Here is a 25779-nt window from a genome sequence, read left to right on the forward strand (position 1 = left end):
ATATGGATGATCCCACTTATTATGACCAATGCTGCACCATTGGTTCTGCAATGGATTAGAAAAATTATTGATGAACATTATAAAATGTTGGGGATAGTTTGACTGGAGCGCTTTTGAGAATGGAACCGAATATCATTTTTGTAACACTGATTAATCTTATTGTCAAGATTGAATTAATGTTACTCCATCCAGATTTCCTATATGCGTCCCGCGGTCGGTTCCTGCCCTAGAACTCTTAGCGATCGTTTAGATTCCAAGGCGTCTGGGCCGTTAACTTTACTAATTTACTATTAGTAAATTGATACATGGCAAGTTTACCAAACTTAGTGCGGATCATCGTGTTGATTTAGAAAGTTATACTGTATCAGCAGACATCTATAAATAACAGCATCAATGTGAAAATTAATAGGTAGAATCAGTTTACTGTGAAAAAAAATAGCTTCTCACCAATACGATGCAAAGTTCGAAAAGTCAAAATATGTAATAATTTTACGTATTGTCCTGTAGATGGCAGCATTAGCCCAGGTTAGGTTTTTGCTGACCTAAACCGGAAGAAGAAATTTAAGCAAAGTGCGAAGTGGTCAAAAATAATAAGAGGTAAGTGCTTGTTTTGATCGAAGTTGACGTACGTTTGGCCTTTAGGGGATATAAGTTTTTATCTTACAGCGACGTGTATTTTATAATTGAGATTGCTTGTAACTTGTCAACAGCATTTGTTGATACCAGGATTAAAACGCCATTTATGCGTATTATGGTGCGTATCCTGGTTCATGTTTTCTTTGTTGCAGACGACCCCTGGCATTTGCCGTGTATTTCAGGAATAAGTCAGCTGAGAACCTGTAAGACATTTCTTTTTCAGCCTACAGACTCTGATGTCCTTTTCCTCAATCACAGATAAAATCGCAAGGGTGATGACACCTGAATCTGGCTGTTGTGAGGAATCCGCAGTGCTACTGTACTTTGACATTCGTTAGGAAGAGTATTCGGGAGAGACAGTGAAGGAAGGAAAAAAAGGTTTAATGTGCCAGATTAGTTACAGTGGTGTTTGAGAATAAACAATGCTATTAAGATGGAGTTTACGACGATCTGCGTTAATCACAAAATAAACTACGAGTTTAAAGTCGAAATTTGATCTTTAATCATGAAGTAGACCGTTTTTTTCTTCAGTGTCCCTGTTTCTTCTCTGTGGCCCTAATACTCTTCGTACATTTGAGCTCATTATTAAGTGGTCAGAACTTTTAACCTTTTGTAGTTTATTTGAAAGTTTGTTTGATGCCTTCAGCTTCATAAGAGGTCAGCACCTCATGAGTTAAAAATCTTTTTTCCTCACATTCATTTCTTTGGTAACAATAAGGAATTAAAGCCACAGACAGCATTAATGTTAGTATCACCTCATATTATCGTATGACTAATTCCTGAATGCTTCACTAGATGCAAATGGGAGAAACTGATTAAAAATAAATAGAAATGTGTTAATCAAGAACCGGTGTTGGGAATCTTTTACTACTGACTGCCATGATTCAGCGGTGATGTTGATCCTTGAAAACTTTAACAATGCTGTTAAAATTATTGAAATGTGTAACTCCACAATTTATGCAGGTAACAACCACACAGAAGACTGGACACATTCTGAAAGGTTAATGCTTTTGATAGAAATTCATACATTCTTTTATTAAGATACCATTAAATTGACTTAAAACTAGCCAAGACATTACTAGTGTTTGTAATGGGTATTACTGCTTGAAATGACTGATTTTTCATTTATTATTTACATATGACTACAAAGCTCTATTTTCAGCAGCCATTCCTTGCTGTGTCTTTAAACTCCCTGAACCTATCATTAACTAGTCATGTATAAATGCTAATCGGTTATTAGAGAAACCTTTAATTGTATTAGTACAGCTGGAACCTGTTCTTCTGTTCTGTTAACTGGGGTTGCAAGGACCTGGCATTACTAAAGTTAAGTTCAGGTTTCAAAAAGGGGTAAAATGAAACAGCTTTCTTAAGAAACATGTCAGTGTATTTTTATTTTTTGTGTGTGCAGAATGAAGGTTATTCCATGTGAAAGATTACACACGAAGGGGTCTATTTACTGTCTTGATAGAGAAGGGCAAATTGGATCCAACCAGGATAGAAAAAGAAAGGGAAGGCCCAGATGGTCAATTTCATAAGGGAACTAGACAAAGAGCCCGTTTCGACAACGTAAGATGAAACGGGCACGGGTGGAATAGTAATAAGTATAAGCACCACAAACCTGATATAGGTGTATTGAATGAATGCGTAATTAGGCCTCAAGCTGTAGTCGAAATCGCCTTTCAGGCCTCTAGAGCTTTAATCGAAGTCGCCTTTCTCTTTGAATTTGTGTGGCCGTAAATCCGCCATCTGCCGCGATGTTGGGGTTGGATGTCGGTCGAAGTCGCCTTTCTCTTTAAATTTTCGTGGCCATAAATCCGCGGCCTGCCGTGATGTCGGTCTCGTAAAGTTTTTCGGGCAGCTGCACAGAAGGCGACTACGCGTTCGGCTTCGGACGTGTGCAGAAGGCGACTGCGCATTCGGCTTCGGACGGACGCGAATGAGCGAGGAGACTGGCGAATTATGTATTAAGATAAGGAGGTCAGAGTATGTAGTTTGAGAAACAAAAGCCTTACAGATGCTCAGTTGGCTTCTTCCTTAAATACTAAGCAAATACGTGTATCATCTGCAACAGAGGAAAAATGATTTTGAGATACTGGGCTTAGTGGCAGAGTTTCAAATGAAAAGAAAAGGTTAAAAGGGGAAGAAGAACACAGACATTGAATGGAAAAATGTATTTTGGTGAGCATCCTGGAGTAATTGTTTTTTTCATGCAGTTGACAGTGGTATTTGCAGTGTATTTCAAGAATAAGCCAGCAGAGAACTTGTAAGGTGTTTCTTTTTCAAACTATAGACTCTGACGTCTTTATCCTCTGTCACAGGTAAAGTCCCAAAGTAATTTTATTAATACTACAAAGGCAGTGAGTGATTGCTGTTGACTGCACTTCTTACATGTACAGTTAATTAGACTAGTGAATTTGTTCTCATGACCTTGTAAGTTGCTGATAAACAGGAGCCAGAAGTTGGGATGTTTACTCTACTGTGCCTTGTTTGAGCCAGGTTGTTTATCTTGTTTAATATTGTGCAACAGCTGAGAGCAGAGCAAGTCTGGGTCAGAGATCGAACAGTTTTAACTCAAATATTTGCCAAGTGTAAGAGCTAATTGTAAAAGTTATAATAATCACAAAGTAAAAATAATTGTGAAATACGGTGAAGTTGTACTTCCCTATTATTTTGCAGTTGTGCATCTGGGAAATCCGCATCTTCTCTTTCTTGATTAGATCCAGTTTGCCATTGTGTAGTAAGGTGATTTTTATTATGTTTTATATTTTTTAAAATTCAAAGAAGGATTATAGTTTTTTTATGTTATGATTTCTTTATTTTTAAAATATAAGTTTTTGTTATACGTAAACTTTTGACCTCTGTAAAAGCAGCTTAGCCAACCACGTAAAAGAGAAAGTGTTAGTACAGACAGAAGGCAGTTTTATAGAGGGGTTTTTATTTTCTGCACTCAGAAGAGCAGATGAGACACCATTTGCAGGCTAGTTTTGCAAGATGTAAAGGTCAGAACATTAAATATTGAACTTGTTGTTTTTCTGGACTTTCCACATGCATGAAAGTGACACCCTTGAACCATTGGTTAACTTCATTCATGCACATACAGTACACTGATAAGGCCTGTCAATATGACATTGGTCAGGGTGGGGCAAGGGGGCTTTCACTTTGACCCTGTCAACCATTAAAAAGTCAGTTTCAAGAAGGAAGAGAGATAGAAGAACAAGGAAGGAGCAGAAGAAGGGAAAACCAAGAACATGCTATGAGACCAGCAATGTAACCTTAATAAACTCAGAGCCCCACAAATTAAGCGTGTATGCCAGCATCCTCTATGACAGCTCCTGAAATATAGTAGAAGTCAGTTCTGGAGGTAGGATGTAGATTGGATCTGTTGTCGCTGTAGAACAAGTTAATTGCTTCTGTTGGGCTATGTCTCCTTCCAGATAGGGCTGTCATAATCATGAAATTTTAGTTGACGACTAATTGTCATACAAACAATTGCATCCAATAATTGCATTTAATGATTTAATTGTCTTTTTCTGTTCATTTTATACAACTACTGTAAAGAATAATAGTAGTTTAGTAATACACATACACCTTATGATGAAGAAGGGACATTTATTGGCATTGAACATTGGAATATATACCTAAAAATTGCATTTCTCTTTGCCTTCTAGGCTTGGAGAACAAAAATTGTACAGGGCAGACTGACACAAATAACAACCAAGGTAACATAATCAAAATAAACAATGCACTATGACCAGGAAAAGGGCATATATCCCTGTCATCTGTAAGCATAGCTGATTATGCTACTCATTGTCTAGGGAGGATGAGTATAATATTTTTGTGATTTTGTGACTTACAAGATGAAGAGATGCACATCAAATATTTCTGCCCGGGAGACACAATCACAGGGCTCTCTAGTGCGGTTTCTACTCCCTACTTTGCTGCTTATGGGGATTCTTTTTATAACCAGCTTCTATAGGTATTCTGCCCCTTCAGATAGCTCTCATTCTCCTGTGGAACATGTACCTTTCAGGTCCCAGTTTCGGTTATCTACCAAAATTATGAAACAGAAGACAATTATCAGATTTGGCTGTGCTTCTGGTCAGTTTCATGAAGGTTATTGGATTAAAAGTAACTTTGCCCAACAGTGGACGTCATTAAATGAGCACCACTCAAAACATTACATGATGGAAAACGACGTGGAAATAATGGAAGAATTACGACATTTCTGTTTTGTCCAGCTGTTTTTATACAGTTGAATAGAAATAGTTCTAGCAATTATGCAAAATAAGCATGATCAACTCAAATAATCATGATCTGGGGCCTCATGTATAACGCCGTGGGTAGAACTCGCACTATAACATGGCGTAAGCACAAAAGCGGGAATGTGCGTACGTACAGAAAAATCCAGATGCAAGAATCTGTATGTACGCAAACTTTCACGTTCTTCCGCTACATAAATCCCGATCAGCGTGAAAAGTAACGCACGTGCATGCGCCTTCTGTCCCGCCCCAACTCCTCCCAGAATTACACCTCTTTGAATATGCAAATCAATGTAAATAACCCTTTAGCTCAGCCTTCTGTGAAAAGACAATGGGAAAAGCACGGGGGAAAATATAAGAATTTCAGCGAATACCAAGTGGAGGCAAAGGAAAAACGTACTATTTGTTGGTTTAAACAGTGATATAAACAACAAAAGGAAGTTGATCAAGTGACAGTGTCGGAGAAACTCGAAAGCTCAAGTTCACAAAGTCGCACAGTGCCCGAAATAAAAAAAGAACTCTCATATCAAAGTCGCCGTGAAAAGGCGTGTCGTAGCCCACCGTCTGAATGTCATATGAAAGCTTATTAGGGTACAGACAAAACAAAATAGGCACACAGTGGGAAAAAATCATGAAATGTCAACTTTAATCTCGAAATTTCCACTTTAATCACGTAGTTTATTTTGCCATTAAAGTAGAACATCATAAACTTCATCTTAAAATCATTTAATTTACTAGTTTCTCAAATCCAATCGTAACTAAAGTAGCACATTAAATGCTTTGTTCTGTATTTGATCTTCTTTGTTCTCTGTGTGTGAATCACTACCTGCTTCTTAAACGGGCTTTCTCTTTCTCTGACAGGACACATAATCCATTGCATTTGTGATATTACAGCTCTCTGAATAATTAAAATACTGAGATGTATATGTGATATCTTGTTCATGATGATAGGAATGAAAGCATGTTATTAAACATGGGAACACGGTGGTGCAGTGCTTGTTCATGTCTCACGCAAGAGGCTTGCTGCACCATGCGCAACCTTCGACGAAATAATTTATTACAGAAGTACTGTCTCTTACAAATGTGAATTTCCCATTGGGATTAATAAAGTATCTATCTGTCTGTCTGTCTGTCTGTCTGTCTGTCTGTCTGTCTGTCTGTCTGTCTGTACTAACCTCCAATTCATGTCCTTACTTTTCTTTCTCCAAATACCCAGTCGCCACACAATGAGCTCTGTAATAGATGTGAAGCCATCTGTAAGCTTAGAACGCCGATTCTTCAAAACTTTTAAGGAACATTGAAATATCTTCGTAGTACATGTTTAATTATTCTATCCATTTATCCTTCCAGTGTCACGTCATCACCAGCAAGAATACAACGCAAAGCAGGAACAATCCCTGAACTAGTTAGCGCTGCGGCACCGTGTCCTCACATGTTTAATTATTAACAATACAGGTTATTTAAATGAAGTTAAAGTTTTATCTGTATAATATAATCAACATATATTGCTGCATTTCATCTTAGAAATGATATCGTCATCATATGTAAATACGCGCTTTATGAAGTGGCGCAAGTTGTGCAATATTATAACTGTAGTGCAAGTTTACAGCGAGGTGATTGTACTTATAAGTACAAACAGTTCTATAAGGAGCACTTAATGGACTGATTGATTGCGTTTAAAGTTCTTGGGATGAAACTTTTTCTAAACCGCGAAGTCCGTGCAGGAAAGTCTCTGAAACATTTTGCCGTGGCTAAGGCATCGTCTGCTTCATGCTGTATACCGATAATTCTCTTTCCAATTAGCTGCTGCTGTGATTCCCCACTCAGATACAGTGATATAAATACTCCGAGTGGTGCAGTGAGAGTAATATGGAAAAAGATGATCTGCTGTGGCAACCCTTAACGGGAGCAAATGAAAGAAGAAGAAGATGCATTGAGAGTAACAATGCTAAAGCAGTTATGGTATTTGGAATACTATGGCTATTCCCTGGACCATTATATTGCTGCAGGTTAATTACAATCAGATGCATTACACTAATAAACAATATGCAGTTAGTTTCAGTGTATTTATAAAGCCGCGTCAAGAATGTGGATCTAAGAAAGAAAGGGTGACTACACAGGAACAGTAGCACTGCTTTGATGCTGGGTGCTGCCTGTCTGCAAAACCGAGCGGAGAAATTGCGTACGCCAGGGTATGAGGTACCGTGGAAATGTGCGTGGCTTTACTACCAAGTTTAGGTTTTATACATCGCGATTTGAGTGTGGAACGGGAGTATGCAACATTTCTGTGTGTACGCACCGTTTATACATGAGGCCCCAGGTGATTATGCAATAATTGTGACAGGCCTACTTCCAGGCCAGGTGAGTGCAAGAATAAGAGAACAGAAGTTGGTGTGAAGGACATTTGTGTGGTTCTGTGTAACAAAGAATCTGGGCGTGGGAATAAAAGCATCTCTGCTTTTGGATCACCTCATAACCATTCCACGATAAAACAGCCCCCTTCTCTCAAAATGGTATTAGAGACTTATATATGGTAAATCCGTCACATGGAATTATTCTTCATTTTGCAAAAAAAATAAAAATAGGCTGATGTTGTTTCTAGAGAAAGGTTGTTTCATTTTGGCCAGTTTTGAACTGTACTTTAGGAATGCCAGTACTTTGCACCCCAAGTGAACAGGATAACATGTTTCAATGATGCTAATGCAATCTGTAATAACCAATTAGCATTTATTCATGAGTAACTAAAGAGAAGCTAAGGGAGTTGACCACACTAAAGGAACAGCTGCTGAAAATGGGGTTATTCAGTCATATGTGAATAATAACTGAAGAATCAGTCATTTCAAGCGGTAATAGCCATTTGAAACACTAGTGAGTTCAATGCTATATTTTATTGTTATTTTAACATTTCGATCGCAAGGTATGAGCTAAGTCATATATCATTGAGTCTGTCAAAATGCGACTTATAGGAGAAACTGCATCTCAGTAAACAGTCACTAAAGATGCAGTGGATAGCCATAGAATTTTTTTTTTTTTTTTTGGTGGTAGCAGTTCGTGGAAAATAGTGCTATAAATGGACAGTTCGTTGTTAGGTCGGAATGAAAAAGTTATATAGCTGCTAATGTTTTGAAACAACTATATTGCATGATGAATATTTTGATGATAACGAAAGTGACTGAGTGACAATCAGTTGTATGACGTGAAACCTGTAGGCTCAGGGATTGATGCAGATTGCTGTCCCAAAGGCATTTCTTCATCATAAGGTGTCTGACTTGTCAAGACAGCAGTACAGGAACATTCTGCTGCCTATAGAGTGAAAACAGTCACCAGCTACTAAATATGTTGAGTGCAAGAAGTGTGGACAGTGCAAAGGAACATGTTTTGTTTTTAACATATGCACTCTGCGTGGTGCTGTGCTTCAAGGACTGTGATTCAAATGGAGATTGTTAGTCATGTTGCTAGTGAAAATAATTACAAAAGTTACATTTTGACAGAGTTACTGTTGATAATAAAACTGTTGCTTTCTAATACATTTTTTACGAGTTTTGATGAAGCTCTTTCTTTATCATAAATGCACATACCTATATTGCAGTGTTCTGGTAATAAATGGCCCAGCAATCAATGTGTTAATGCCATCTTAATAGAAAGGTATCAGTTTCTATCAAAAATATAAAACGTTGTAGATGTATCCAGACTTTTCAGAGGTACTGTAAATGGTAATCATAAAGTATTTCAATAAAGGTACTTGTGTCAAAATCCTTTTCAGTTTTGTATTGTTCTTTTCACATTGAACAATCATTAAAAAGGCATTACTGGTGTAGAGAACCATATGAATACTTTTAAACAAAACAGTGTAAAGAGGTGACACAGGATGAAAGCCAAGTAGCATAGATAAATGCAGTAGAGAAGAGGGAGCATTTAACTTGGGTTACAAAGTTCTGAGCAGTAAAGAGTTGACGTTATGTTTAGAGAGATGTCGCATAGCAATTAAATGTTCAGACCAAATGTCATGTTAAAATATGTGCATTATATTGCATGTACACAAAGCAGGCTTACATAGTAATAACAAAGCTTTCTACTAAAATGATATTGACTATATTGCTATATTGTTTACCATTTTGAGATTTTTATCAAATGATGCTTACACTTTTTACTATTTGTTGTATATAACCACATATCTGCTATATTAAAATAAATTTAATTTCTTCTGTCATGTAGATTTTTATTTTCTGTTGAAACAGCTGAATTTATTTTGTGATTCTGCGTGAGTGAAGTTAACCCAATAATGACACTTTGTCAAAGTGTGCAATTTCAATCCATTATCTTATCAGAAATTGAACTATGGTGAAAGCAGGGCTCTGCAGGCAGAAGCAATTATTGTGTTACTGGAGTTGGAGTCGGTAAAAATGTACAGATTCAGACAAAATGTAAATTGTAATATATGTTAAAATTCTCAAATTCACATATACTCATATTAAAATTACATTTTTTCTTCTGGCTTTTTGATAAAAAAATATAACCTCTTTTAATGTTGTAATATTCCTCAAAGTTTGTAACTTTTTAAATAAATAATTTTAAAAAGCCACAGTGGCAACGCTGCAGCCTTTAATCTCAAACTTTAATAGATTACTGTGTTAAACAGTAACCTGATGATACACGTTGGCAGTTATAAAATGCTTTGTATCTTGTATGATGTGTGCTTTTAGTCAACAGTAAATATACTGCTGTTCAAAGGTTTGGAGTTGCCCAGAAATTTTCATGCTTTTGATAGAAATTCATACTTTTTTAACAACATTCCATTAAATTGAATTAAAAAATACAGCCAAGGCATTGCTAGTGTGTATAATGGCCATTACTGCTTGAAAGGACAGATTTTTAATTTATTAGTCATATCTGCAAAGCCCATTTTCAGTAGCAATTCTGTCAGTGTCCTAATGATAAACTCTCTGAGCTTATCCTCAGTTAGCCATGCTTACATGCAAATTGGTTATTAGCGAAACCTTTTTAACTGCATTAGCTCCACTGAAACCTGCTATCCTGTTCACTTGTGTTGCAAGATACTTGCATTCCTAAAATTCAGTTCTAAATTTAAAAATACATACATTTTTGGTATGTATTCAAAAATACATACCAAATGCCAATGTCATCTGCAACAGGGAAAGATGATTCTGGGTTGGTGGCTTTAGAGGCAGAGATTCAAAGAAAAAGCCATATGTGAAACTGTCAAATAAAAAGAAATGGTTAAAATGGACAAAAGAACAGTCATTGAATAGAAGATGAATGGAAAAGCGTACTATTATGCTTAGCATCCTGGAATAATGTCTTTTATCAATTTCTATCAAAAACATGAGTTGGGTAACCCCAGACATTTGACCAGTCCTGTATATTGGCTTAAATTACACAGCTCTGGGTTAACAAGCACATTCTTCCTAGTTTTACTTGGTAGGGCCCTATGGAATCTGTTTTATTTTTTCACAAATTCCATTTTATTTTTTTTGATTTTCGGTTTTCACTGTTTTATTTTACCTTGATTTGGGAAACAAACAATAATGAAATGGCACTTTACATTCCTTTTTAATGAAACCGCACACTAGCACAACTGAACCTTATTTTGCAGTTCCATTCATCAGGTAGGAGCCCAGATCCTCCACGATGCTGTATGCTGAGACTGCAGTAGGACAGTGAGTGCCCTCCAGAATTGTAAGAGCTGTTACTAGTTTGATGCATCCTTCTGAGATGAAGGTTAATTTAACTTTTAGGGTCTGGGATATTTTTTAAAGCCTGAGGTGATGTGTTCTCAGCCAGGAAGAACTTTTTTTCTTGAAGAAGGCAGACTTTACCTACATCACTAGTGATGCAGCTTCAATGAAGTATTTATAGTAATGCCAGGTCTCTCCCACCAAACTGATGACATGACACAAGCAGGTTGAATGTATTCTGTTAGGCATAACCCCATTCCTGGTATGCTGTCAGACAGTATGATGCATGGTCTGTAACCACTGCTAAAATGTCATTAAGAATCAGCTGGTTGTTGTTAAAAGACTGAAGTGCTGCCTGTGAAACGGTGGAAAAGTTGCAGCTCTCCATAAAGATAATATCTGCCAAAAAGTACTGGTCCCCAGTACCTGTAATTGTAATTATGTAAATTATTTCTATTGATTCTTAAACCTTAAATGTTTACAGATTGAAAATGTGCATCGTTACATCTGTAGCTTCATCTACTGCATATCTTAAAATAATTATAAAGAAAAAGCAGACTAATCTGCAAGACTCTAAATCTGGGATTTAAACAGAATAAAAGAGAGATCCGCTTTTAATGGCTCGTTGCATCTGAGGAGAAGCCTGCTGTTCTGCCCAGGTTTGTAGGTGCCGAGTTTATAACGGAAGAGTCAGATGTGGACCTTGTGTGCCTCGTCACTGCAAGGCAAAACATTTACTAAATACAGAAACATTGTTATTCATTTTTAAAAGGGAACCCGTTTACAACCAGTGCCATTCACTAATAACATTTTTCTATGGGAAAGACTGTTAATACCGGTTAAATATAATTTCATGTACAATTAGAACTGCCTACATAAAAGAATTACCTTACAGCCAAATGTTTACACATCTATCACTATGATGAGAACTATGTGGTCTCAGCTATTTGTGGTTTCATCAACTAAAACATACATTTTATTGCCATGAAACTTTCGAAGATCGAAGACATGGGGCAAATGAGTTTGACGAAGGCTGTTGTCATTTTCTGGAATTTTGCCTCCTTGTTTACAAAGCTTAACAAAGAAAGGACGCATCTTCGTTATTTTTTCGAGTGGTGTGTCTGACTTGTATGGCCACAAAGTCCTCCACAAACTTGCATCTGACCATTTTGTTGTTTCACTTTTTGATCTTAATTTCTCCTTGTTCTTGAGATGGGTTTTAAGTTTGACATGGTCATTGCAAGTACTGTATCTTTTTGTGTCCAGTTTATGGTATGCTGGCAAAACTTGCAGAAAAGTTGTTGTCCAGATTCGTAAAAGTCACTGGGATATTGTTGTGCCCTCGATTTTGCAGTTAAGCTTGTGTTTCTTATTTTTTTCGACATAAGAATATCTGATACTGCTCACTTCGACATTTCTGTCTCGTGTAGCTAGCTAATTCAAGTGCCTTTAATGAGAAGACATGCAGGAAACACACGCACAAACGGATAGAGGCACGACTGAATTTCTACAAAGAATTGAATTCTCTTGAAAAACAACAAACTAGAAAATAGTATCTGAATGATAGAACTACAGATTATTCAATCGTCTAATTTATTGGGAAGTTTTGTAACAGCCATCCCTTCAGTCTCTAAATTCCGCACATTTCTGTTTTTAAATATAAAATCTGTTTATATGCGTTAATCCCGTGATTCCATCTGTGTTTTCCGCATTGCGGAAATCATAGGGCCCTAACTTGGCCTTCCTAAACCAACTAAGAGGTCATGTCCCTCCTTCCTCTAAATCTTCATCACTACTCCCCACCCTATTGATTTAGGTGACTTGCATAGTACATTCCCTTATTAAAGTGAATTGAATTTTTTTACACTTTTGTTTTAAATGCATACATCTGCTACTTACCCCATGTTGTTTGTAGTGAGACTGAGAAAACCTTTTAATCTTGTGTTTTTATGGAAAATGGACATCACAAAGTTTGATACAGTGGGTTTCAATGGGGACCAATACTTCACAGTTGCAAACAATATCATGTAGAAAATCTCAAGTTACTCATATTAATCCAAATATCAGGTATTCAATCTTATGCTCATAAGCATTTTTTGCTAAAATGTTTTTAAATAAATATTTTCAGAAAATCAGAATATTTCACAAACGTGAAAGTCATTTAAATGAGACCAAGCTTATTAATTAGAGGTAAGTCTTCAATGATGGACCAGTGAATGATGGGGAGAGTGGGAACTTCACTTCAAAAACTCGATTTTCCAGAAATTTTAATCTGTTTTAGCAAAAATGTAAAACATTTTGGGCAAGCATCCATATTTGGAAGTGATTTGATGTTTATAGGGGGTTGCCCAATGGATACTCTGTCAATGGATACTCTGTCACTATGAGTTGGCCCTTGCAATGGGCTGGGATCCTCTCCATGGTTCCACACTCCCAAGTTTGTCAGGCTGCTCGCTCCCATTACCCTAAGTTGAGTAAAGTGAGTTTGAGAATGTTGTATTATAAAACCTGTTCTAAATGAAATTTGTGGGTTAATGCAGTGTGTTTCTTTTTCAGTCTCTGCTCTAAATGGATAAAACCGAAAGGCTACCTGATCTTGAAACAGAAAAAGAAAGCCTGAACCAAACCTCTGTCTCCAGAAGCAACAGAAGCAGTCCTCGAGTTTGTCGATTTTATTCTCAAGGACTCTGCGCGTTTGGGAAAAGATGTAAATTCCTCCATCAGTTTCCTGAGGCAAAAGAAGAGCTACAAGGAGCAGAGAGTTATGAGCAGAAACCACAGGACAGTAGTGGATATGATGCTGAGATATCGGAAGTCCTCAAAGACTCCTGTCAAGTTCAGAATATTTCTGAAAAGAATGTTGATTTGAAAAACAATGGTTCTGTCTTACATAAAGGGAAAGATAAGTTTAGCAAACCATGCAAATTCTTTTTATCTGGTTGTTGTACATGGGAAGACAAATGCCGATTTTGGCATCCCGAACAGCTACCACCTCTGATGCATTACTCAGGAATAAGGGAAAAATGTAATGAAAGGTGGAGACCTTCTTCCATAGTCCACAAAAGAGCTCCCTGTGAGGAGGTGAAACTACATGAGCTTACAGCTGAACTGGCCAAGCAGCTTAGAGAAACCGAGATCAACCAACTAATAAAACGCTTTCCAAAGGACCAACTGATAATCCAGGAACGAGAAGATGGAAAATTAACTTATTACCGTGTAACTGTCCAGCCTACAGATCCTGATTGGGCAAGTTCTATTAATTGTTAATGTGCTTACCCATATATTTATTTTTTATTTATGGTTCAGAATTCTTAAAAAGGTAAATATGTATTTTAGGAGAAAAGAGTGTACTAAGTGAAGAGAATCCAATACTACATTATTAATTCTTCCAGACAGTTTAGTGCATCTAAAGTTAAAATATCAAATGATTTAAAGGATCATTTTGGTATTTTTCAAGTTGAAATTGTTTTTTTGCAATGGTGGTGTACATTAATTTGCCACTGTAAATTGTTTTATGTGCAATATTTTTCATAAATCAAAAAAAATTATGCCTGCTCTTGCAATTAAAAATAGGATCTGTTAGGCACAAATCTAAAAAACCAAAGACTTAAAACTTACTAAATATGTTCATTTTGAAATGGCAAAGTTTTCAGTAAATATAACTGTTGTGTCTTGAAGGTAAGGATACTTTATTATTCACAGTGAATGTTATGGCTGGGGTTTTTGCCTAAACGAGAAAGTAAACAAGTGCAAAACCATGGATGTGCCTGATAGCGTGGTGAAAAATAGAGCTGTATAATATTAACCATGGAAATATTGTTTACTAGCAAATTGATTACTGTAACTTTTAAAGAACCTGAAGGTTTAGTTCAACATTAGCCATAAAATGAATGAATACATAAACTTCCATTTGTTATATCTGATGTTAATCTAAAATAATTATTGTTTAGCTAATTTGTGATTTCTTTTTTATTTTTCAGCCATTTGACTTGAGAGAACTTGATATAATGATCAGTTTCCCAGATGACTATCCACAGGAGGTATGAAAAACAATTCCTAAATCCACAAAGGAGAATGTTTCAAATGTTTATTCTTTTCATTATTCTGTGTTTTTTGTCAATGACATGCACAACAGCATTATTATGATAAGTGGGAAAACATATAAAAAATTCCTAGCAAACATAATAAAGCTGTCTGATAATTTAATGACACCTAACCTGTTTTAAATCAATTTTGTGATACGTGCATTTATTATAATTTGGGACAACTCCACTAGAACACTGAATACCGTCTTGCAGCTTGAGACAACATTAATAATTTATTATAAATTCAGTGCATAAAACAAGATAACAAATGTGGAAGACATGAATATGAATCAATTTTTCATCTTTGCATCCCAAAGCTCCATGTATCTCTGATGTCTTTGGCCAGGATAACAGCTCAGAAGTAGATTAGTGGCACCAAAAGCAAAACAGAATAAAGATGGGCCAGCAACAGTTCTTAATTATTGTAATAGTTAAATTCATTGTGTAAATAACTAACAAACAGAGATGCAATATGCACAGCTAATTAGCAGCTCTAATCAGGGTATGTACAAAGAAAGTAATGAGTCTTCAGCCTGTATTAAAAAGCTGGGACCAAAGGGGCATCTCATAACCAAACAGTTTGATCATTCCACGGCTTTGTAGCCTAGTAGTTAAAATCTTGACATCCCCCTTTTTTAAAATCAACATTGCACTTAGGAATGTTAAAGTACAAGAAATTTTATAAACCCTTTTATATAAAGAATTGGAAATGTGTAAACATTTATGGAAATCTGAACCTATTAATCTCAGTTTAGAGCAACTCAAAATAGGCATATTTAATGGTCATTTTGGTGAATTCTGCTAAATACTAGAAGGTCACATGGTCACACTGTGCCTCTACAGTGTCTTCTAGCATGACAGAAAGTTTCTGCAGTTTATTTCATGCTTTATGCTAATGTAGGTGGATGGTGCTTAAGTGTTGGGAACTGGGGTTTAAGGCATGCAGCATGCATTCTCCTGATTGGTGTTACAATCTCTTTTTTCTGGTCTTGTACACTTGCTGTACGCGTTCTCTCTTTTTTGCTACATGCTGGGTAGACACAAAGTGGCTGATAAAATACCTTGATTCTGTCTCATTCTGCTTGTTTTTAGCCTTTTTCAATTCAATGTGTAAAAAAGGGGTAATAAAGTAAAAGGGAATTTCAACAATAGATATAGTGAACTTTATTCTGCTATGCAAGACTTATTTGTGCAACACAAAGTAAGACAGTTATTAGTTTACATACATGACTTACCTCTTTCATATTGGTCACTCCCTTGCTGAGGGATTCTGCATACTCTGAAATGGAGGTACTAGAATAACACAAAAAGCTATGTGGCCACTGCAGTGGAGACTAACAGGAAAAAAAAAACTGTTGGTGCACAAGACTTTTGATTTTAAATAAGTTTTAAAAATCTCACATGATTTTATTTCACAAAAACCAAAATCTTCTTACCACCTGCCTCCTGGTTTATCCTGTGCATAAACGGAATAAGTGTCCCTCCTACAAGTTAACACCTTCAGTGCTTCAAATGGTTAAAGCAGCAAGAGCTTGCTGACATCAACAACTGTTATAAATGATGAATATCATTGCTTATTGTACTCACCATATTGTGTCTTCAATCTGAGAAATCCATATTAAACAAGTTTACATTTTTTGCTCTCTCCTTAATTATAACCTCACTACTACTTCCTTGTCTGTGTCATTAGTGCATGTACTGTATAATGGGGAGGACCAGCAAGGAATGGTTTCAAAACTTGTTTTACCAGGGTCTGTCAGAGGTCAGTTTGTTGTTACACTTGATTTAATTCAGTTTTGCAAATTTAATTTACAGAATCAACCTGCAATTTCACAAGGAGGTTATGTTGAAACTTTTTCTTCCTAAAGTGCAGTGTGATTTGGAGTAAGGGTGGGGCTTAGGTAAAAACATTTTTTTTATTTTCCTGTCTGGTTTTCAACCTCAAATCAAACATTTAAATGTTTTTAACTTGCATCTATACTTGCAGTCTTTAGTAGTCCAGCAGTCAAAGATGTTAATGTGCTGTGTAATTTTTATGTAATGATTAGTTTGGATACATAGTAGGGCCTAGGCCAAGAGTGTCAAACTGAAGGACCGTGGACCTCTTTGAATTGTTCGTCCTCACATATATTCAAAATGTATTACTTCATTGAACGTTCGTTTTTTCAAAAAAACAGCATGTGTTTTGTATCCATATCTATATACACTGCCTGGCCAAAAAAAAAGTCGCCACCAAAAAAAATGGTCACACACTCTAATATTTCGTTGGACCGCCTTTAGCTTTGATTACGGCACGCATTCGCTGTGGCATTGTTTCGATAAGCTTCTGCAATGTCACAAGATTTAGTTCCATCCAGTGTTGCATTAATTTTTCACCAAGATCTTGCATTGATGATGGTAGAGTCTGACCGCTGCGCAAAGCATTCTCCAGCACATCCCAAAGATTCTCAACTCTGGAACAGGGTAAATCTGGACTCATCAGACCACATGACCTTCTTCCATTGCTCCAGAGTCCAATCTTTATGCTCCCTAGCAAATTGAAGTCTTTTTTTCCAGTTTGCCTCACTGATTAGTGGTTTTCTTACGGCTACACAGCTGTTCAGTCCCAATCCCTTGAGTTCCCTTCGCATTGTGTGTGTGGAAATGCTCTTACTTTCACTATTAAACATAGACCTGAGTTCTACTGTTGTTTTTCTTCGATTTGATTTCACCAAACGTTTAAGTGATCACCAATCACGATCATTCAGAATTTTTTTCCGGCCACATTTCTTCCTCGAAGATGATAGGTCCCCACTATCCTTCCAGTTTTTAATAATGCGTTGGACAGTTTTTAACCCAATTTTAGTAGTTTCTGCAATCTCCTTAGATGTTTTCTCTGCTTGGTGCATGCCAATGACTTGACCCTTCTCAAACAGACTAACATCTTTTCCACGACCACGAGATGTGTCTTTCGACATGGTTGTTTAAGAAATGAGAAGCAGCTCATTGCACCAGTTGGGGTTAAATAACTTGTTGCCAGCTGAAAGACAATCGCCCATGCAGTAATTATCCAATAGGAGGCTCATACCTATTTGCTTAGTTAAATCCAGGTGGTGACTTTTTTTTTGGCCAGGCAGTGTATATGATTCACTAAGTCCATGACAAGCAAGACGCACGCAAGACTGAGCCCTGTCCACCAACAATTCACTAAGCAGCCGACCATGGCACACGCACTACAGAGCCAACAATTTGCGCAAGAGCGAAAGCATTTGCCAAGAATGTTTTCATTAATCAAGAACGTAGAGAAAAGCCAAGCAAAATGACACCTTTTATTCAGGTGTCATTTTGCTTGGCTTTTCTCTACATTCATAATGGCTAACACGGTACAACACCCTAGTACTATTAATCAAGAACGAAAGTCGGAGGTTCGAAGAAGATCACATACCGTCGTAGCTCCGACCATAAACGATTGCCGACTAGCGATCCGGCAGCGTTATTTCCATGACCCGCCGGGCAGCCATTACTTCCACTGGCATGCCTCCGCATAAAATCAAACTTAAAATTGGTTCAGTCGTCATGCTTCTCAGAAACCTCGTGCCAGCAAGAAGTCTCTGTAAAGGCACTAGACTGACTGTTCTCAGCATTCACCACAATGAACTGGAGTGTAAAACAATCGCAGCTCCTACCTCACAAACTGTCCATATTACCCGGATTTCCCTGACCCCATCAGATTCAAATTTGCCTTTTACTTTTACACGCAGACAATTTCCTGTTAGATTGGCCTTTGCAATGACAATTAATAAGGCGTAGGGACAAACTTTCAAAAAGATATGTCTGAATGTGCCAAAACCAGTTTTCAGTCACGGACAATTGTATATTGCTCTCTCCAGAGTTCCATCTTTTCATTCACTTACAGGTGCGTGCGCGAGAGGGAGACACACGCACACGCACACACACACACACACACGCACACACACACACACACACACACACACACACACACACACACACACGTGAGAGAGAGAGAGAGAATCCCTGACCCCATCAGATTCAAATTTGCCTTTTACGTTTACATGCAGACAATTTCCTGTTAAATTGGCCTTTGCAATGAAAATTAATAAGGCACGGGGCCAAACTTTCAAAAAGATATGCCTGTATCTGCCAAAACCAGTTTTCAGTCACGGACAATTGTATGTTGCTCTTTCCAGAGTTCCATGTTTTCATTCAATTACAGTCATATTCTCAAACCCACCCCATTTGGACAACTGTGTCTTTCAGGAAGTGTTCACCCATCAATACATAATTATGCGGCGTATGGTACGCCGCGGGTTGGCTACTGTAATATAGTCAGATTAAATTGACACCTGGCATTAAAATATTTACTCAGTCACTGCTCAGGTTTCTCTGCGCAGCACTGCGAACTGTAGCTATTTAATTGTAGTTGTGGTCAAGTGCCACCCAGTTGTGAGGCATGTTATGTTCACTTGACATTACACATTGACGTGATTTCCCCCTCCCCCCAAACTCAATGCTGATTTTGGTTCCTTAGTTTCTATTTTCTTTCCTTAATTTGTTGCATTGTCCAACTAAAACAAGCTGATAAACAGGCGCAAAACATTTTGGTATTGCAATAGACAACTACAGCAGAGACCTATGTCTGCACCTTGAATAATGCTTAAGACTCCAAATAGCATTATGTGCCAAAATGATGTTTATTTCATCTAATAAAAAATACAAATGAGTGATAAATAGAGCAAGTACAAAGGAATAGACAGGATCAATAAAACGTGCTGCCCTACTGATCCTTCCTTTACAGGCACTGCCCTTATGTAACAGGTGGAATGGCTCTTTATTTTTCCCAGTTGCCCTTATGTAACAGGTAGAATGGCTCTTTATTTTTCCCAGTTTCCAAGTATCATAGCAAGTCATGTTCTTTTTGCCTCCTCTTTTCTTTCTTTCTGTAATGACCGTAGCCTTTTATTGTGACAGAGAATTTATGCCCTTGAATGTTCTTGTGACTGTAGAATGATGAGCCCTGTTTTGAGGCAACTTCAGAAACAATCAGGCAGTTTCTTCTGGTGCCTGGGGCATCAAGCTTGAGCTCTTGGTACCAGTCCCCTAGTAGTTCTGTATGTTTACATCATGGAGGCCTCTTTATCGCTGTTCTACACACATTTACTGTTTTATATTATGAGTAAATAATGTACCTCTTTTAGACATAACTCTCAAAAGTAATATGTTTCTATTGTTTTCTCAAGTGCATAGTTTGAATAATATTATAATGTTATTCCAGATTGTAGTCAACAGATTAATTTTTTATTTTTGCTTTTAAGGTATTTTCTGTTGATGTACCAGAAGACCAGTATTTACCTTCAGTTATGGGAAGGTAAGATACATATTTTTTTTATAAAAAAATAGTATTCATAGTTTTAAAACAGGTTTGTTTTCAGGAGTGGTACTGTATATATTTTAACAGTCAAATTTGAAAGGTCACATAAATATACAGTATACTCAGGATTTTTTTGACAAATTTTAATTTAAAATGATTTTTTCATAAACAGCAGAGTTATTACGTTGTATTTTGTAGCAAAAAATGTTGAAAAATAATAGCTATTCTAATAAGGCTATTTCACAACTTTTTGTTTAAAATGAGGAATTTTGATTTTTTTTCTTGCTCAAAATTACATTTACCTCTGGTAGGGATAATTTCACAAAAGCCTTTTTCCAATAATATTTAATTAGGTTATGGCACAACCCAGGAGGAATCTTTTCACTATTGCTCCTTACAGACTTTCACAAAATCTTAGCTATTTAATTTAAAGCAAAGGTTTGTCTCTTCTAGAACAGTTTACCCAATGTCAAGACAACATAGATTGGATTTAATAATTCCAAGCAATTTTATTTCTTTTTTGACTTGCAGAGATTTATCTCTAATAAGGGAGAAAAGTCATCAAGAGAACAGAGTAAGGGTTGATACACAAGATGTTGAATTAATTTGCAAGGATCAAATCAGAGTGAAATTAAAAACAAGATGATTGAAAACCAGAAATCTTCCACTAAATATTTCAGTATGAGTGAGAATTCGAACAAAGGCTTTCTTTTAAGAAGTGTTAAAGTTCTGTCACGTGCCGCTACCCAATTTGTCTCCCTGCTTGATTTGCACTACAAATGCGCAACCTTTTCATGTAGGTATAGAGAAGGTTGAATTATATGACTCAGCCCCATCTATGCCAGAGATTTACTGTATGTTACTTTTCAGTTTTACATGATAGCTCATTTTACTTTGTGATTGTGTTGCGTTTGACTTTGTTTTTATTAATATTGTTAATAACGAAACAGCTCGGGGTCACGGTTGGCAACTTCCCAGCCAGACATGCCATCCAGTCCAAGCCTCCGGAAATAACCATCTATCTGCCACAGCCAGGTGTTGTATGGGTGTCCCCTTGGCTTGGTCCAGACCTTCCTCCTTTTGTGTTTGTTTTGTATGGTAGCTGCAACACATGGCTAATTGTGTATACATGTGGTATACATCCGGTGGTAATACTCATGATAATCGCATTATGGTCAGCCAGTGTACCTCTGAAATGAAAATCAACAAGTTGTTTGTTTTTTTTTTTAAATTTATTTATTTAGTTAAATACATGTCAGGAGGAAAGCAGTAGTACAGAGTTGTCACATCATACATCCTTGAAGCAGATCTGCAGCGATCTTATAGTAGTGCGTGAAAGTTCTGATCTGCTGCTACAGATCTGTGATTTCATGCCGGCTCTCAAAGCATCGTAGGGCTCAGAGAAAATTAATATTTTTTAACAGATGGCAAGGTGAATTTCTAGGAAAATATTCAGCAAACAAGGTCATTGGCGAACATAGCATGTTTGCTGCAAAAATGCTTTGGTGAATATCATAAATCAACATTACTCAGCATATTTTGAGACTCTGGAAGAAACCATTGTTACCCATGGAATGAAAATTGTATTCAGCTCCTTTCAGCATGCTTTAGTGTGTGCTTTTGTCACTGCTTTCTTCATTTTACAAGTAATCTAGTAATGCATCATTTTCTCAAAAGATTGTACCAATTTAGGGAAATAATTTAAGACTAAACTGCTATTGTTATCAGCTCCTGTTCATGATAGTCCAAATATTCCAGCCTTTTTTTAAACTCTGCATCATTCAATTCATGGAAGTCGGCAGTAGTGCTTCAGACGTAATCTTCCAAAACAGCATTATGTTTTCAAAGTTCAAAGTTTATTGTCATGTGCATAGTAAGGAACACGTTTCCCTGTACAATGAAATTCTTTCTTTGCTGTCCACACCAAATGACAAAACCAACGTATAAAGATAAACATAAATAATAAGTAGCAGATAGATAATAAGTAACAGAGGCAGCATAAAGTATAAAAACAGAAGTATAAAGTGTAATGTGCAGGTAGGTGTGTGATGGACAAGTCAAATACAGTTGTGTGAGGTAGATAGAATGAGGTGAACCATAGTTATAAACTCCAGTCAGTAATTTAGGAGTCTAATGGCCTTGTGAAAGAACGAGTTCTTTAGCATGGAAGTCCTGCATTTCATACTTCTATACCTCCTGCCAGAGGGTTGAAGTGTGAACAGTTCTTTGTACAAATTCACAACTTTGTTAAAATGAACCCAACTATCTTAATCTTCCATCAGTATCTGTACTAGGAAGTTATAAGGAAATATGCAGCATTGTTTAAAAAGGAAGAAATAGCCGTATATAAAATACTGAAAGAAAATGTTTTAAGTAAAGTAATTATGCTTATTTGATCATACGTCTCTATAAAGAAATGTGTGTCTCTTTCTTGTGTATGTTTATTTTTGCAGATATGTATGTAAATCATCACAAGAGTGGGTAAAGGCCAAGCATGAAACCAACAAACTTATGGGAAAAGTGGAGCTGCTTTTTCGACCATTCTTGCGATGGCTTGATCGTAACATGGAGAGACTTTTTACTGAAGGTGCTAGAATGGTAAGTGAAGAAAGTCAGGTATGCACAAATAATTTTTATTTTATTCATTGAAGGAAAAATTCAGCTCTGTTCTCTCCATGTGTGGATCATCTCAATGATAGTCTTTAAATAAGTAATTCTTATTAAAACATTTTAAAAATGCATTGGTATTGATGAATGATTTCAATGTACATAATTAATCATTTTTCAAAAAGATGCTCCTTCTTTACAGGTTTGTGGGGAGCTAGGTGTGGCACCAGTACTTTTCAGGGCATACTCATGTACACACCCACTGTCACGTACACTTATCCATTTGTATGTTCCAGAAAACAAATGAATCAAACACAATTCACTCAGACACAAGGAAAATGTACAATCTACGAGGGCAATCCCAAAAGTAAGGTCTCCAAAGCAGTGGGGACGTAGAGAAACTGTTCATACAGCTGTTGGCCACACTGTTGTGAGTGGTGCTTCCTCCACTCCAAAACAAGCATGTGCGGCTTCGCTGGGATGCTCAATCTTGGCTTGGCCGCCCTTGAAAATGGAGCTCCCGTTGAACGCTACCGGCAAGTGCGAAGTTCACGCAGGAGACCGTCAATTTCGGACGAGACAGTCGCGAAGGTTGAGGAAGACATGCGTAAAGATTGGCGGTTGGAACTTCATCTCCCACCCACCCTATAGTCCGGACTTGGCAAACCAGTGACTACCACCTGTTCCTTAAGTTGAAAGAACATTTGTCCGGAAGGCGATTCTGCTCTGACGAAGAGGTGAAAGATGAGGTTCAACACTTCCTGAAGGACATGGCAGCGAGCTGGTATGACATGGGCATTCTAAAACTACCACAGCGTCTACAAAAATGCATCGACCAAAATGGCGATTATGTAGAAAAATAAATAAGTCTTTAACCTTTAAAATGACGTAAACATTATAGAAAATAAACGGTTGTTTGTATTTCTAAAAAAATAGGAGACCTTACTTTTGGTATTGCCCTCGTACCTTACACAAACAGTGGGTCGACGAGGACTCAAATATGTGCCTTTGAGATTACATTATTAATTGATGTGCCGCCATTGTGGTCATCAGTTTTATTAATTCATTATTGTCACTTATTAAATATTTAGTTGTGTTTAATTGTGAATAGGGCTGGCTAATATGGCAAAATAATAAAACCTCAGTTTATTTTTAAACCTGTGGATGATTCATGATTTACTGTATTTACTATTCTTGAGGAAAATAATCACACAAAATGAGAAGATTGTCCACATTTTGCAAGCTGAAAACACAACTATTTTTTGAAAAAATTGAAAACATATATATTTTTATTGTCAGTGAGAAAATGTGCAAAATATGAAAATGTCCTACTGTGCAGACTTTTACTTTACTTTTTTGTATTTTGATTTTACATTTGCAGCCCTTGTTCTTTTTTCCTGTTGCCTGCACAGATCCTTTCACCTCACTTACAGGGACCTTTCCTTAAACTACTTCCAAAAACTACATTTTTTGCACCCTTCATTGCTCTTCGTATTCATCCTTTGTACTAGCACAATGCAAACATGTATTTTTATATTCACATGTGTCATCAAGATAGTCCACTTTTGAGGTACAGCTGAAAAGAAGATATAAAGGCTTTGCAGATATCTAAAGAAGGCAGTGGCATCTCTTCAGCTATCTTGTACCACAAAACTTTTGCATGTTTGACAGCACATGGCACAAAGAAAGCTGCTTTTTTTTTTTTAAACCCCACCAGTAGTCTAGCATGCATGCCTTACTGCTTCCTCTTCATGTTGGGACTATTGTCTTAAGATTGCTGTTGTCTCTGAGGCTGAAATGAATCCCTTAAAGTGCTGTTTAGTGCTGGATACTTCCTCCAGTGTGACAATTCTTATAATTTGTGTCGATTGCTCCTCATGGCTAATATCAGGTGTGTAATCCAGAATAATGGAGCAGTATTTTGACGGCTTGATGTCAGTCAATATGTGCTCATTTTGAATTGTTTTGCCAGGGTAGCTTATGTGGGTGCTGGTGCCAGTCTTTAGCATGTTTTACAGGCTGTTTCATACAGTGCATCCGGAAAGTATTCACAACGCATCACTTTTTCCACATTTTGTTATGTAACAGCCTTATTCCAAAATGGATTCAATTCTTTTTTTTCCCTCAGAATTCTACACACAACACCCCATAATGACAACATGAAAAAAGGTTACTTGAGATTTTTGCAAATTTATTAAAAATAAAAAAATTGAGAAAGCACATATACATAAGTATTCACAGCCTTTGCCATGAAGCTCAAAATTGAGCTCAGGTGCATCCTGTTTCCCCTGATCATCCTTGAGATGTTTCTGCAGCTTAGTTGGAGTCCACCTGTGGTAAATTCAGTTGATTGGAAATGATTTGGAAAGGCACACACCTGTCTATATAAGGTCCCACAGTTGACAGTTCATGTCAGAGCACAAACCAAGCATGAAGTCAAAGGAATTGTCTCTAGACCTCCGAGACAGGATTTTCTCGAGGCACAAATCTGGGGAAGGTTACAGAAAAATTTCTGCTGCTTTGAAGGTCCCAATGAGCACAGTGGCCTCCATCATCCGTAAGTGGAAGAATGTTCGAAACCACCAGGACTCTTCCTAGAGCTGGCCGGCCATCTAAATTGAATGATCGGTGGAGAAGGGCCTTAGTCAGGGAAGTGACCAAGAACTCGATGGTCATTCTGTCAGAGCTCCAGAGGTCCTCTGTGGAGAGAGGAGAACCTTCCAGAAGGACAACCATCTCTGCAGCAATCCACCAATCAGGCCTGTATGGTAGAGTGGCCAGACGGAAGCCACTCATTAGTAAAAGGCACATGGCAGCCCACCTGGAGTTTGCCAAAAGGCACCTGAAGGACTCTCAGACCATGAGAAAGAAAATTCTCTAGTCTGATGAGACAAAGATTGAACTCTTTGGTGTGAATGCCAGGCGTCACGTTTGGAGGAAACCAGGCACCGCTCATCACCAGGCCAATACCATCCCTACAGTGAAGCATGGTGGTGGCAGCATCATGGTGTGGGGCTGTTTTTCAGCGGCAGGGACTGGGAGACTAGTTAGGATAAAGGGAAAGATGACTGCAGCAATGTACAGAGACATCCTGGATGAAAACCTGCTCCAGAGCGCTCTTGACCTCA

General features: G+C 37.3%; 2 protein-coding genes across 3 annotated transcripts in view; one reads left to right on the forward strand and one right to left on the reverse strand.

Annotated features, from left to right (window-relative positions):
- The window catches only part of LOC127526110 (craniofacial development protein 2-like), a 1015936-nt gene that overhangs the window by 353356 nt on the left and 636801 nt on the right, over window positions 1-25779 (reverse strand). The window lies entirely within an intron of this gene.
- The window catches only part of si:dkey-24l11.2 (uncharacterized protein LOC100034462 homolog), a 74870-nt gene continuing 49627 nt past the window's right edge, over window positions 537-25779 (forward strand). Inside the window, exons 1-5 of one of the 2 annotated variants that reach the window (XM_028823855.2) lie at window positions 537-597; window positions 13148-13837; window positions 14572-14631; window positions 19989-20041; window positions 22498-22642. In XM_028823855.2, the coding sequence (XP_028679688.1) occupies window positions 13160-13837; window positions 14572-14631; window positions 19989-20041; window positions 22498-22642 (936 nt within the window). In that variant the 5' untranslated portion in view covers window positions 537-597; window positions 13148-13159. Of the gene's footprint in view, window positions 598-4334; window positions 4356-13147; window positions 13838-14571; window positions 14632-19988; window positions 20042-22497; window positions 22643-25779 lie in introns of those variants that run through there. The other variant, XM_028823856.2, reaches the window with a different exon arrangement.

This window comes from Erpetoichthys calabaricus, chromosome 17, assembly GCF_900747795.2.
Source record: "Erpetoichthys calabaricus chromosome 17, fErpCal1.3, whole genome shotgun sequence".
Classification (NCBI taxonomy): domain Eukaryota; kingdom Metazoa; phylum Chordata; class Cladistia; order Polypteriformes; family Polypteridae; genus Erpetoichthys; species Erpetoichthys calabaricus.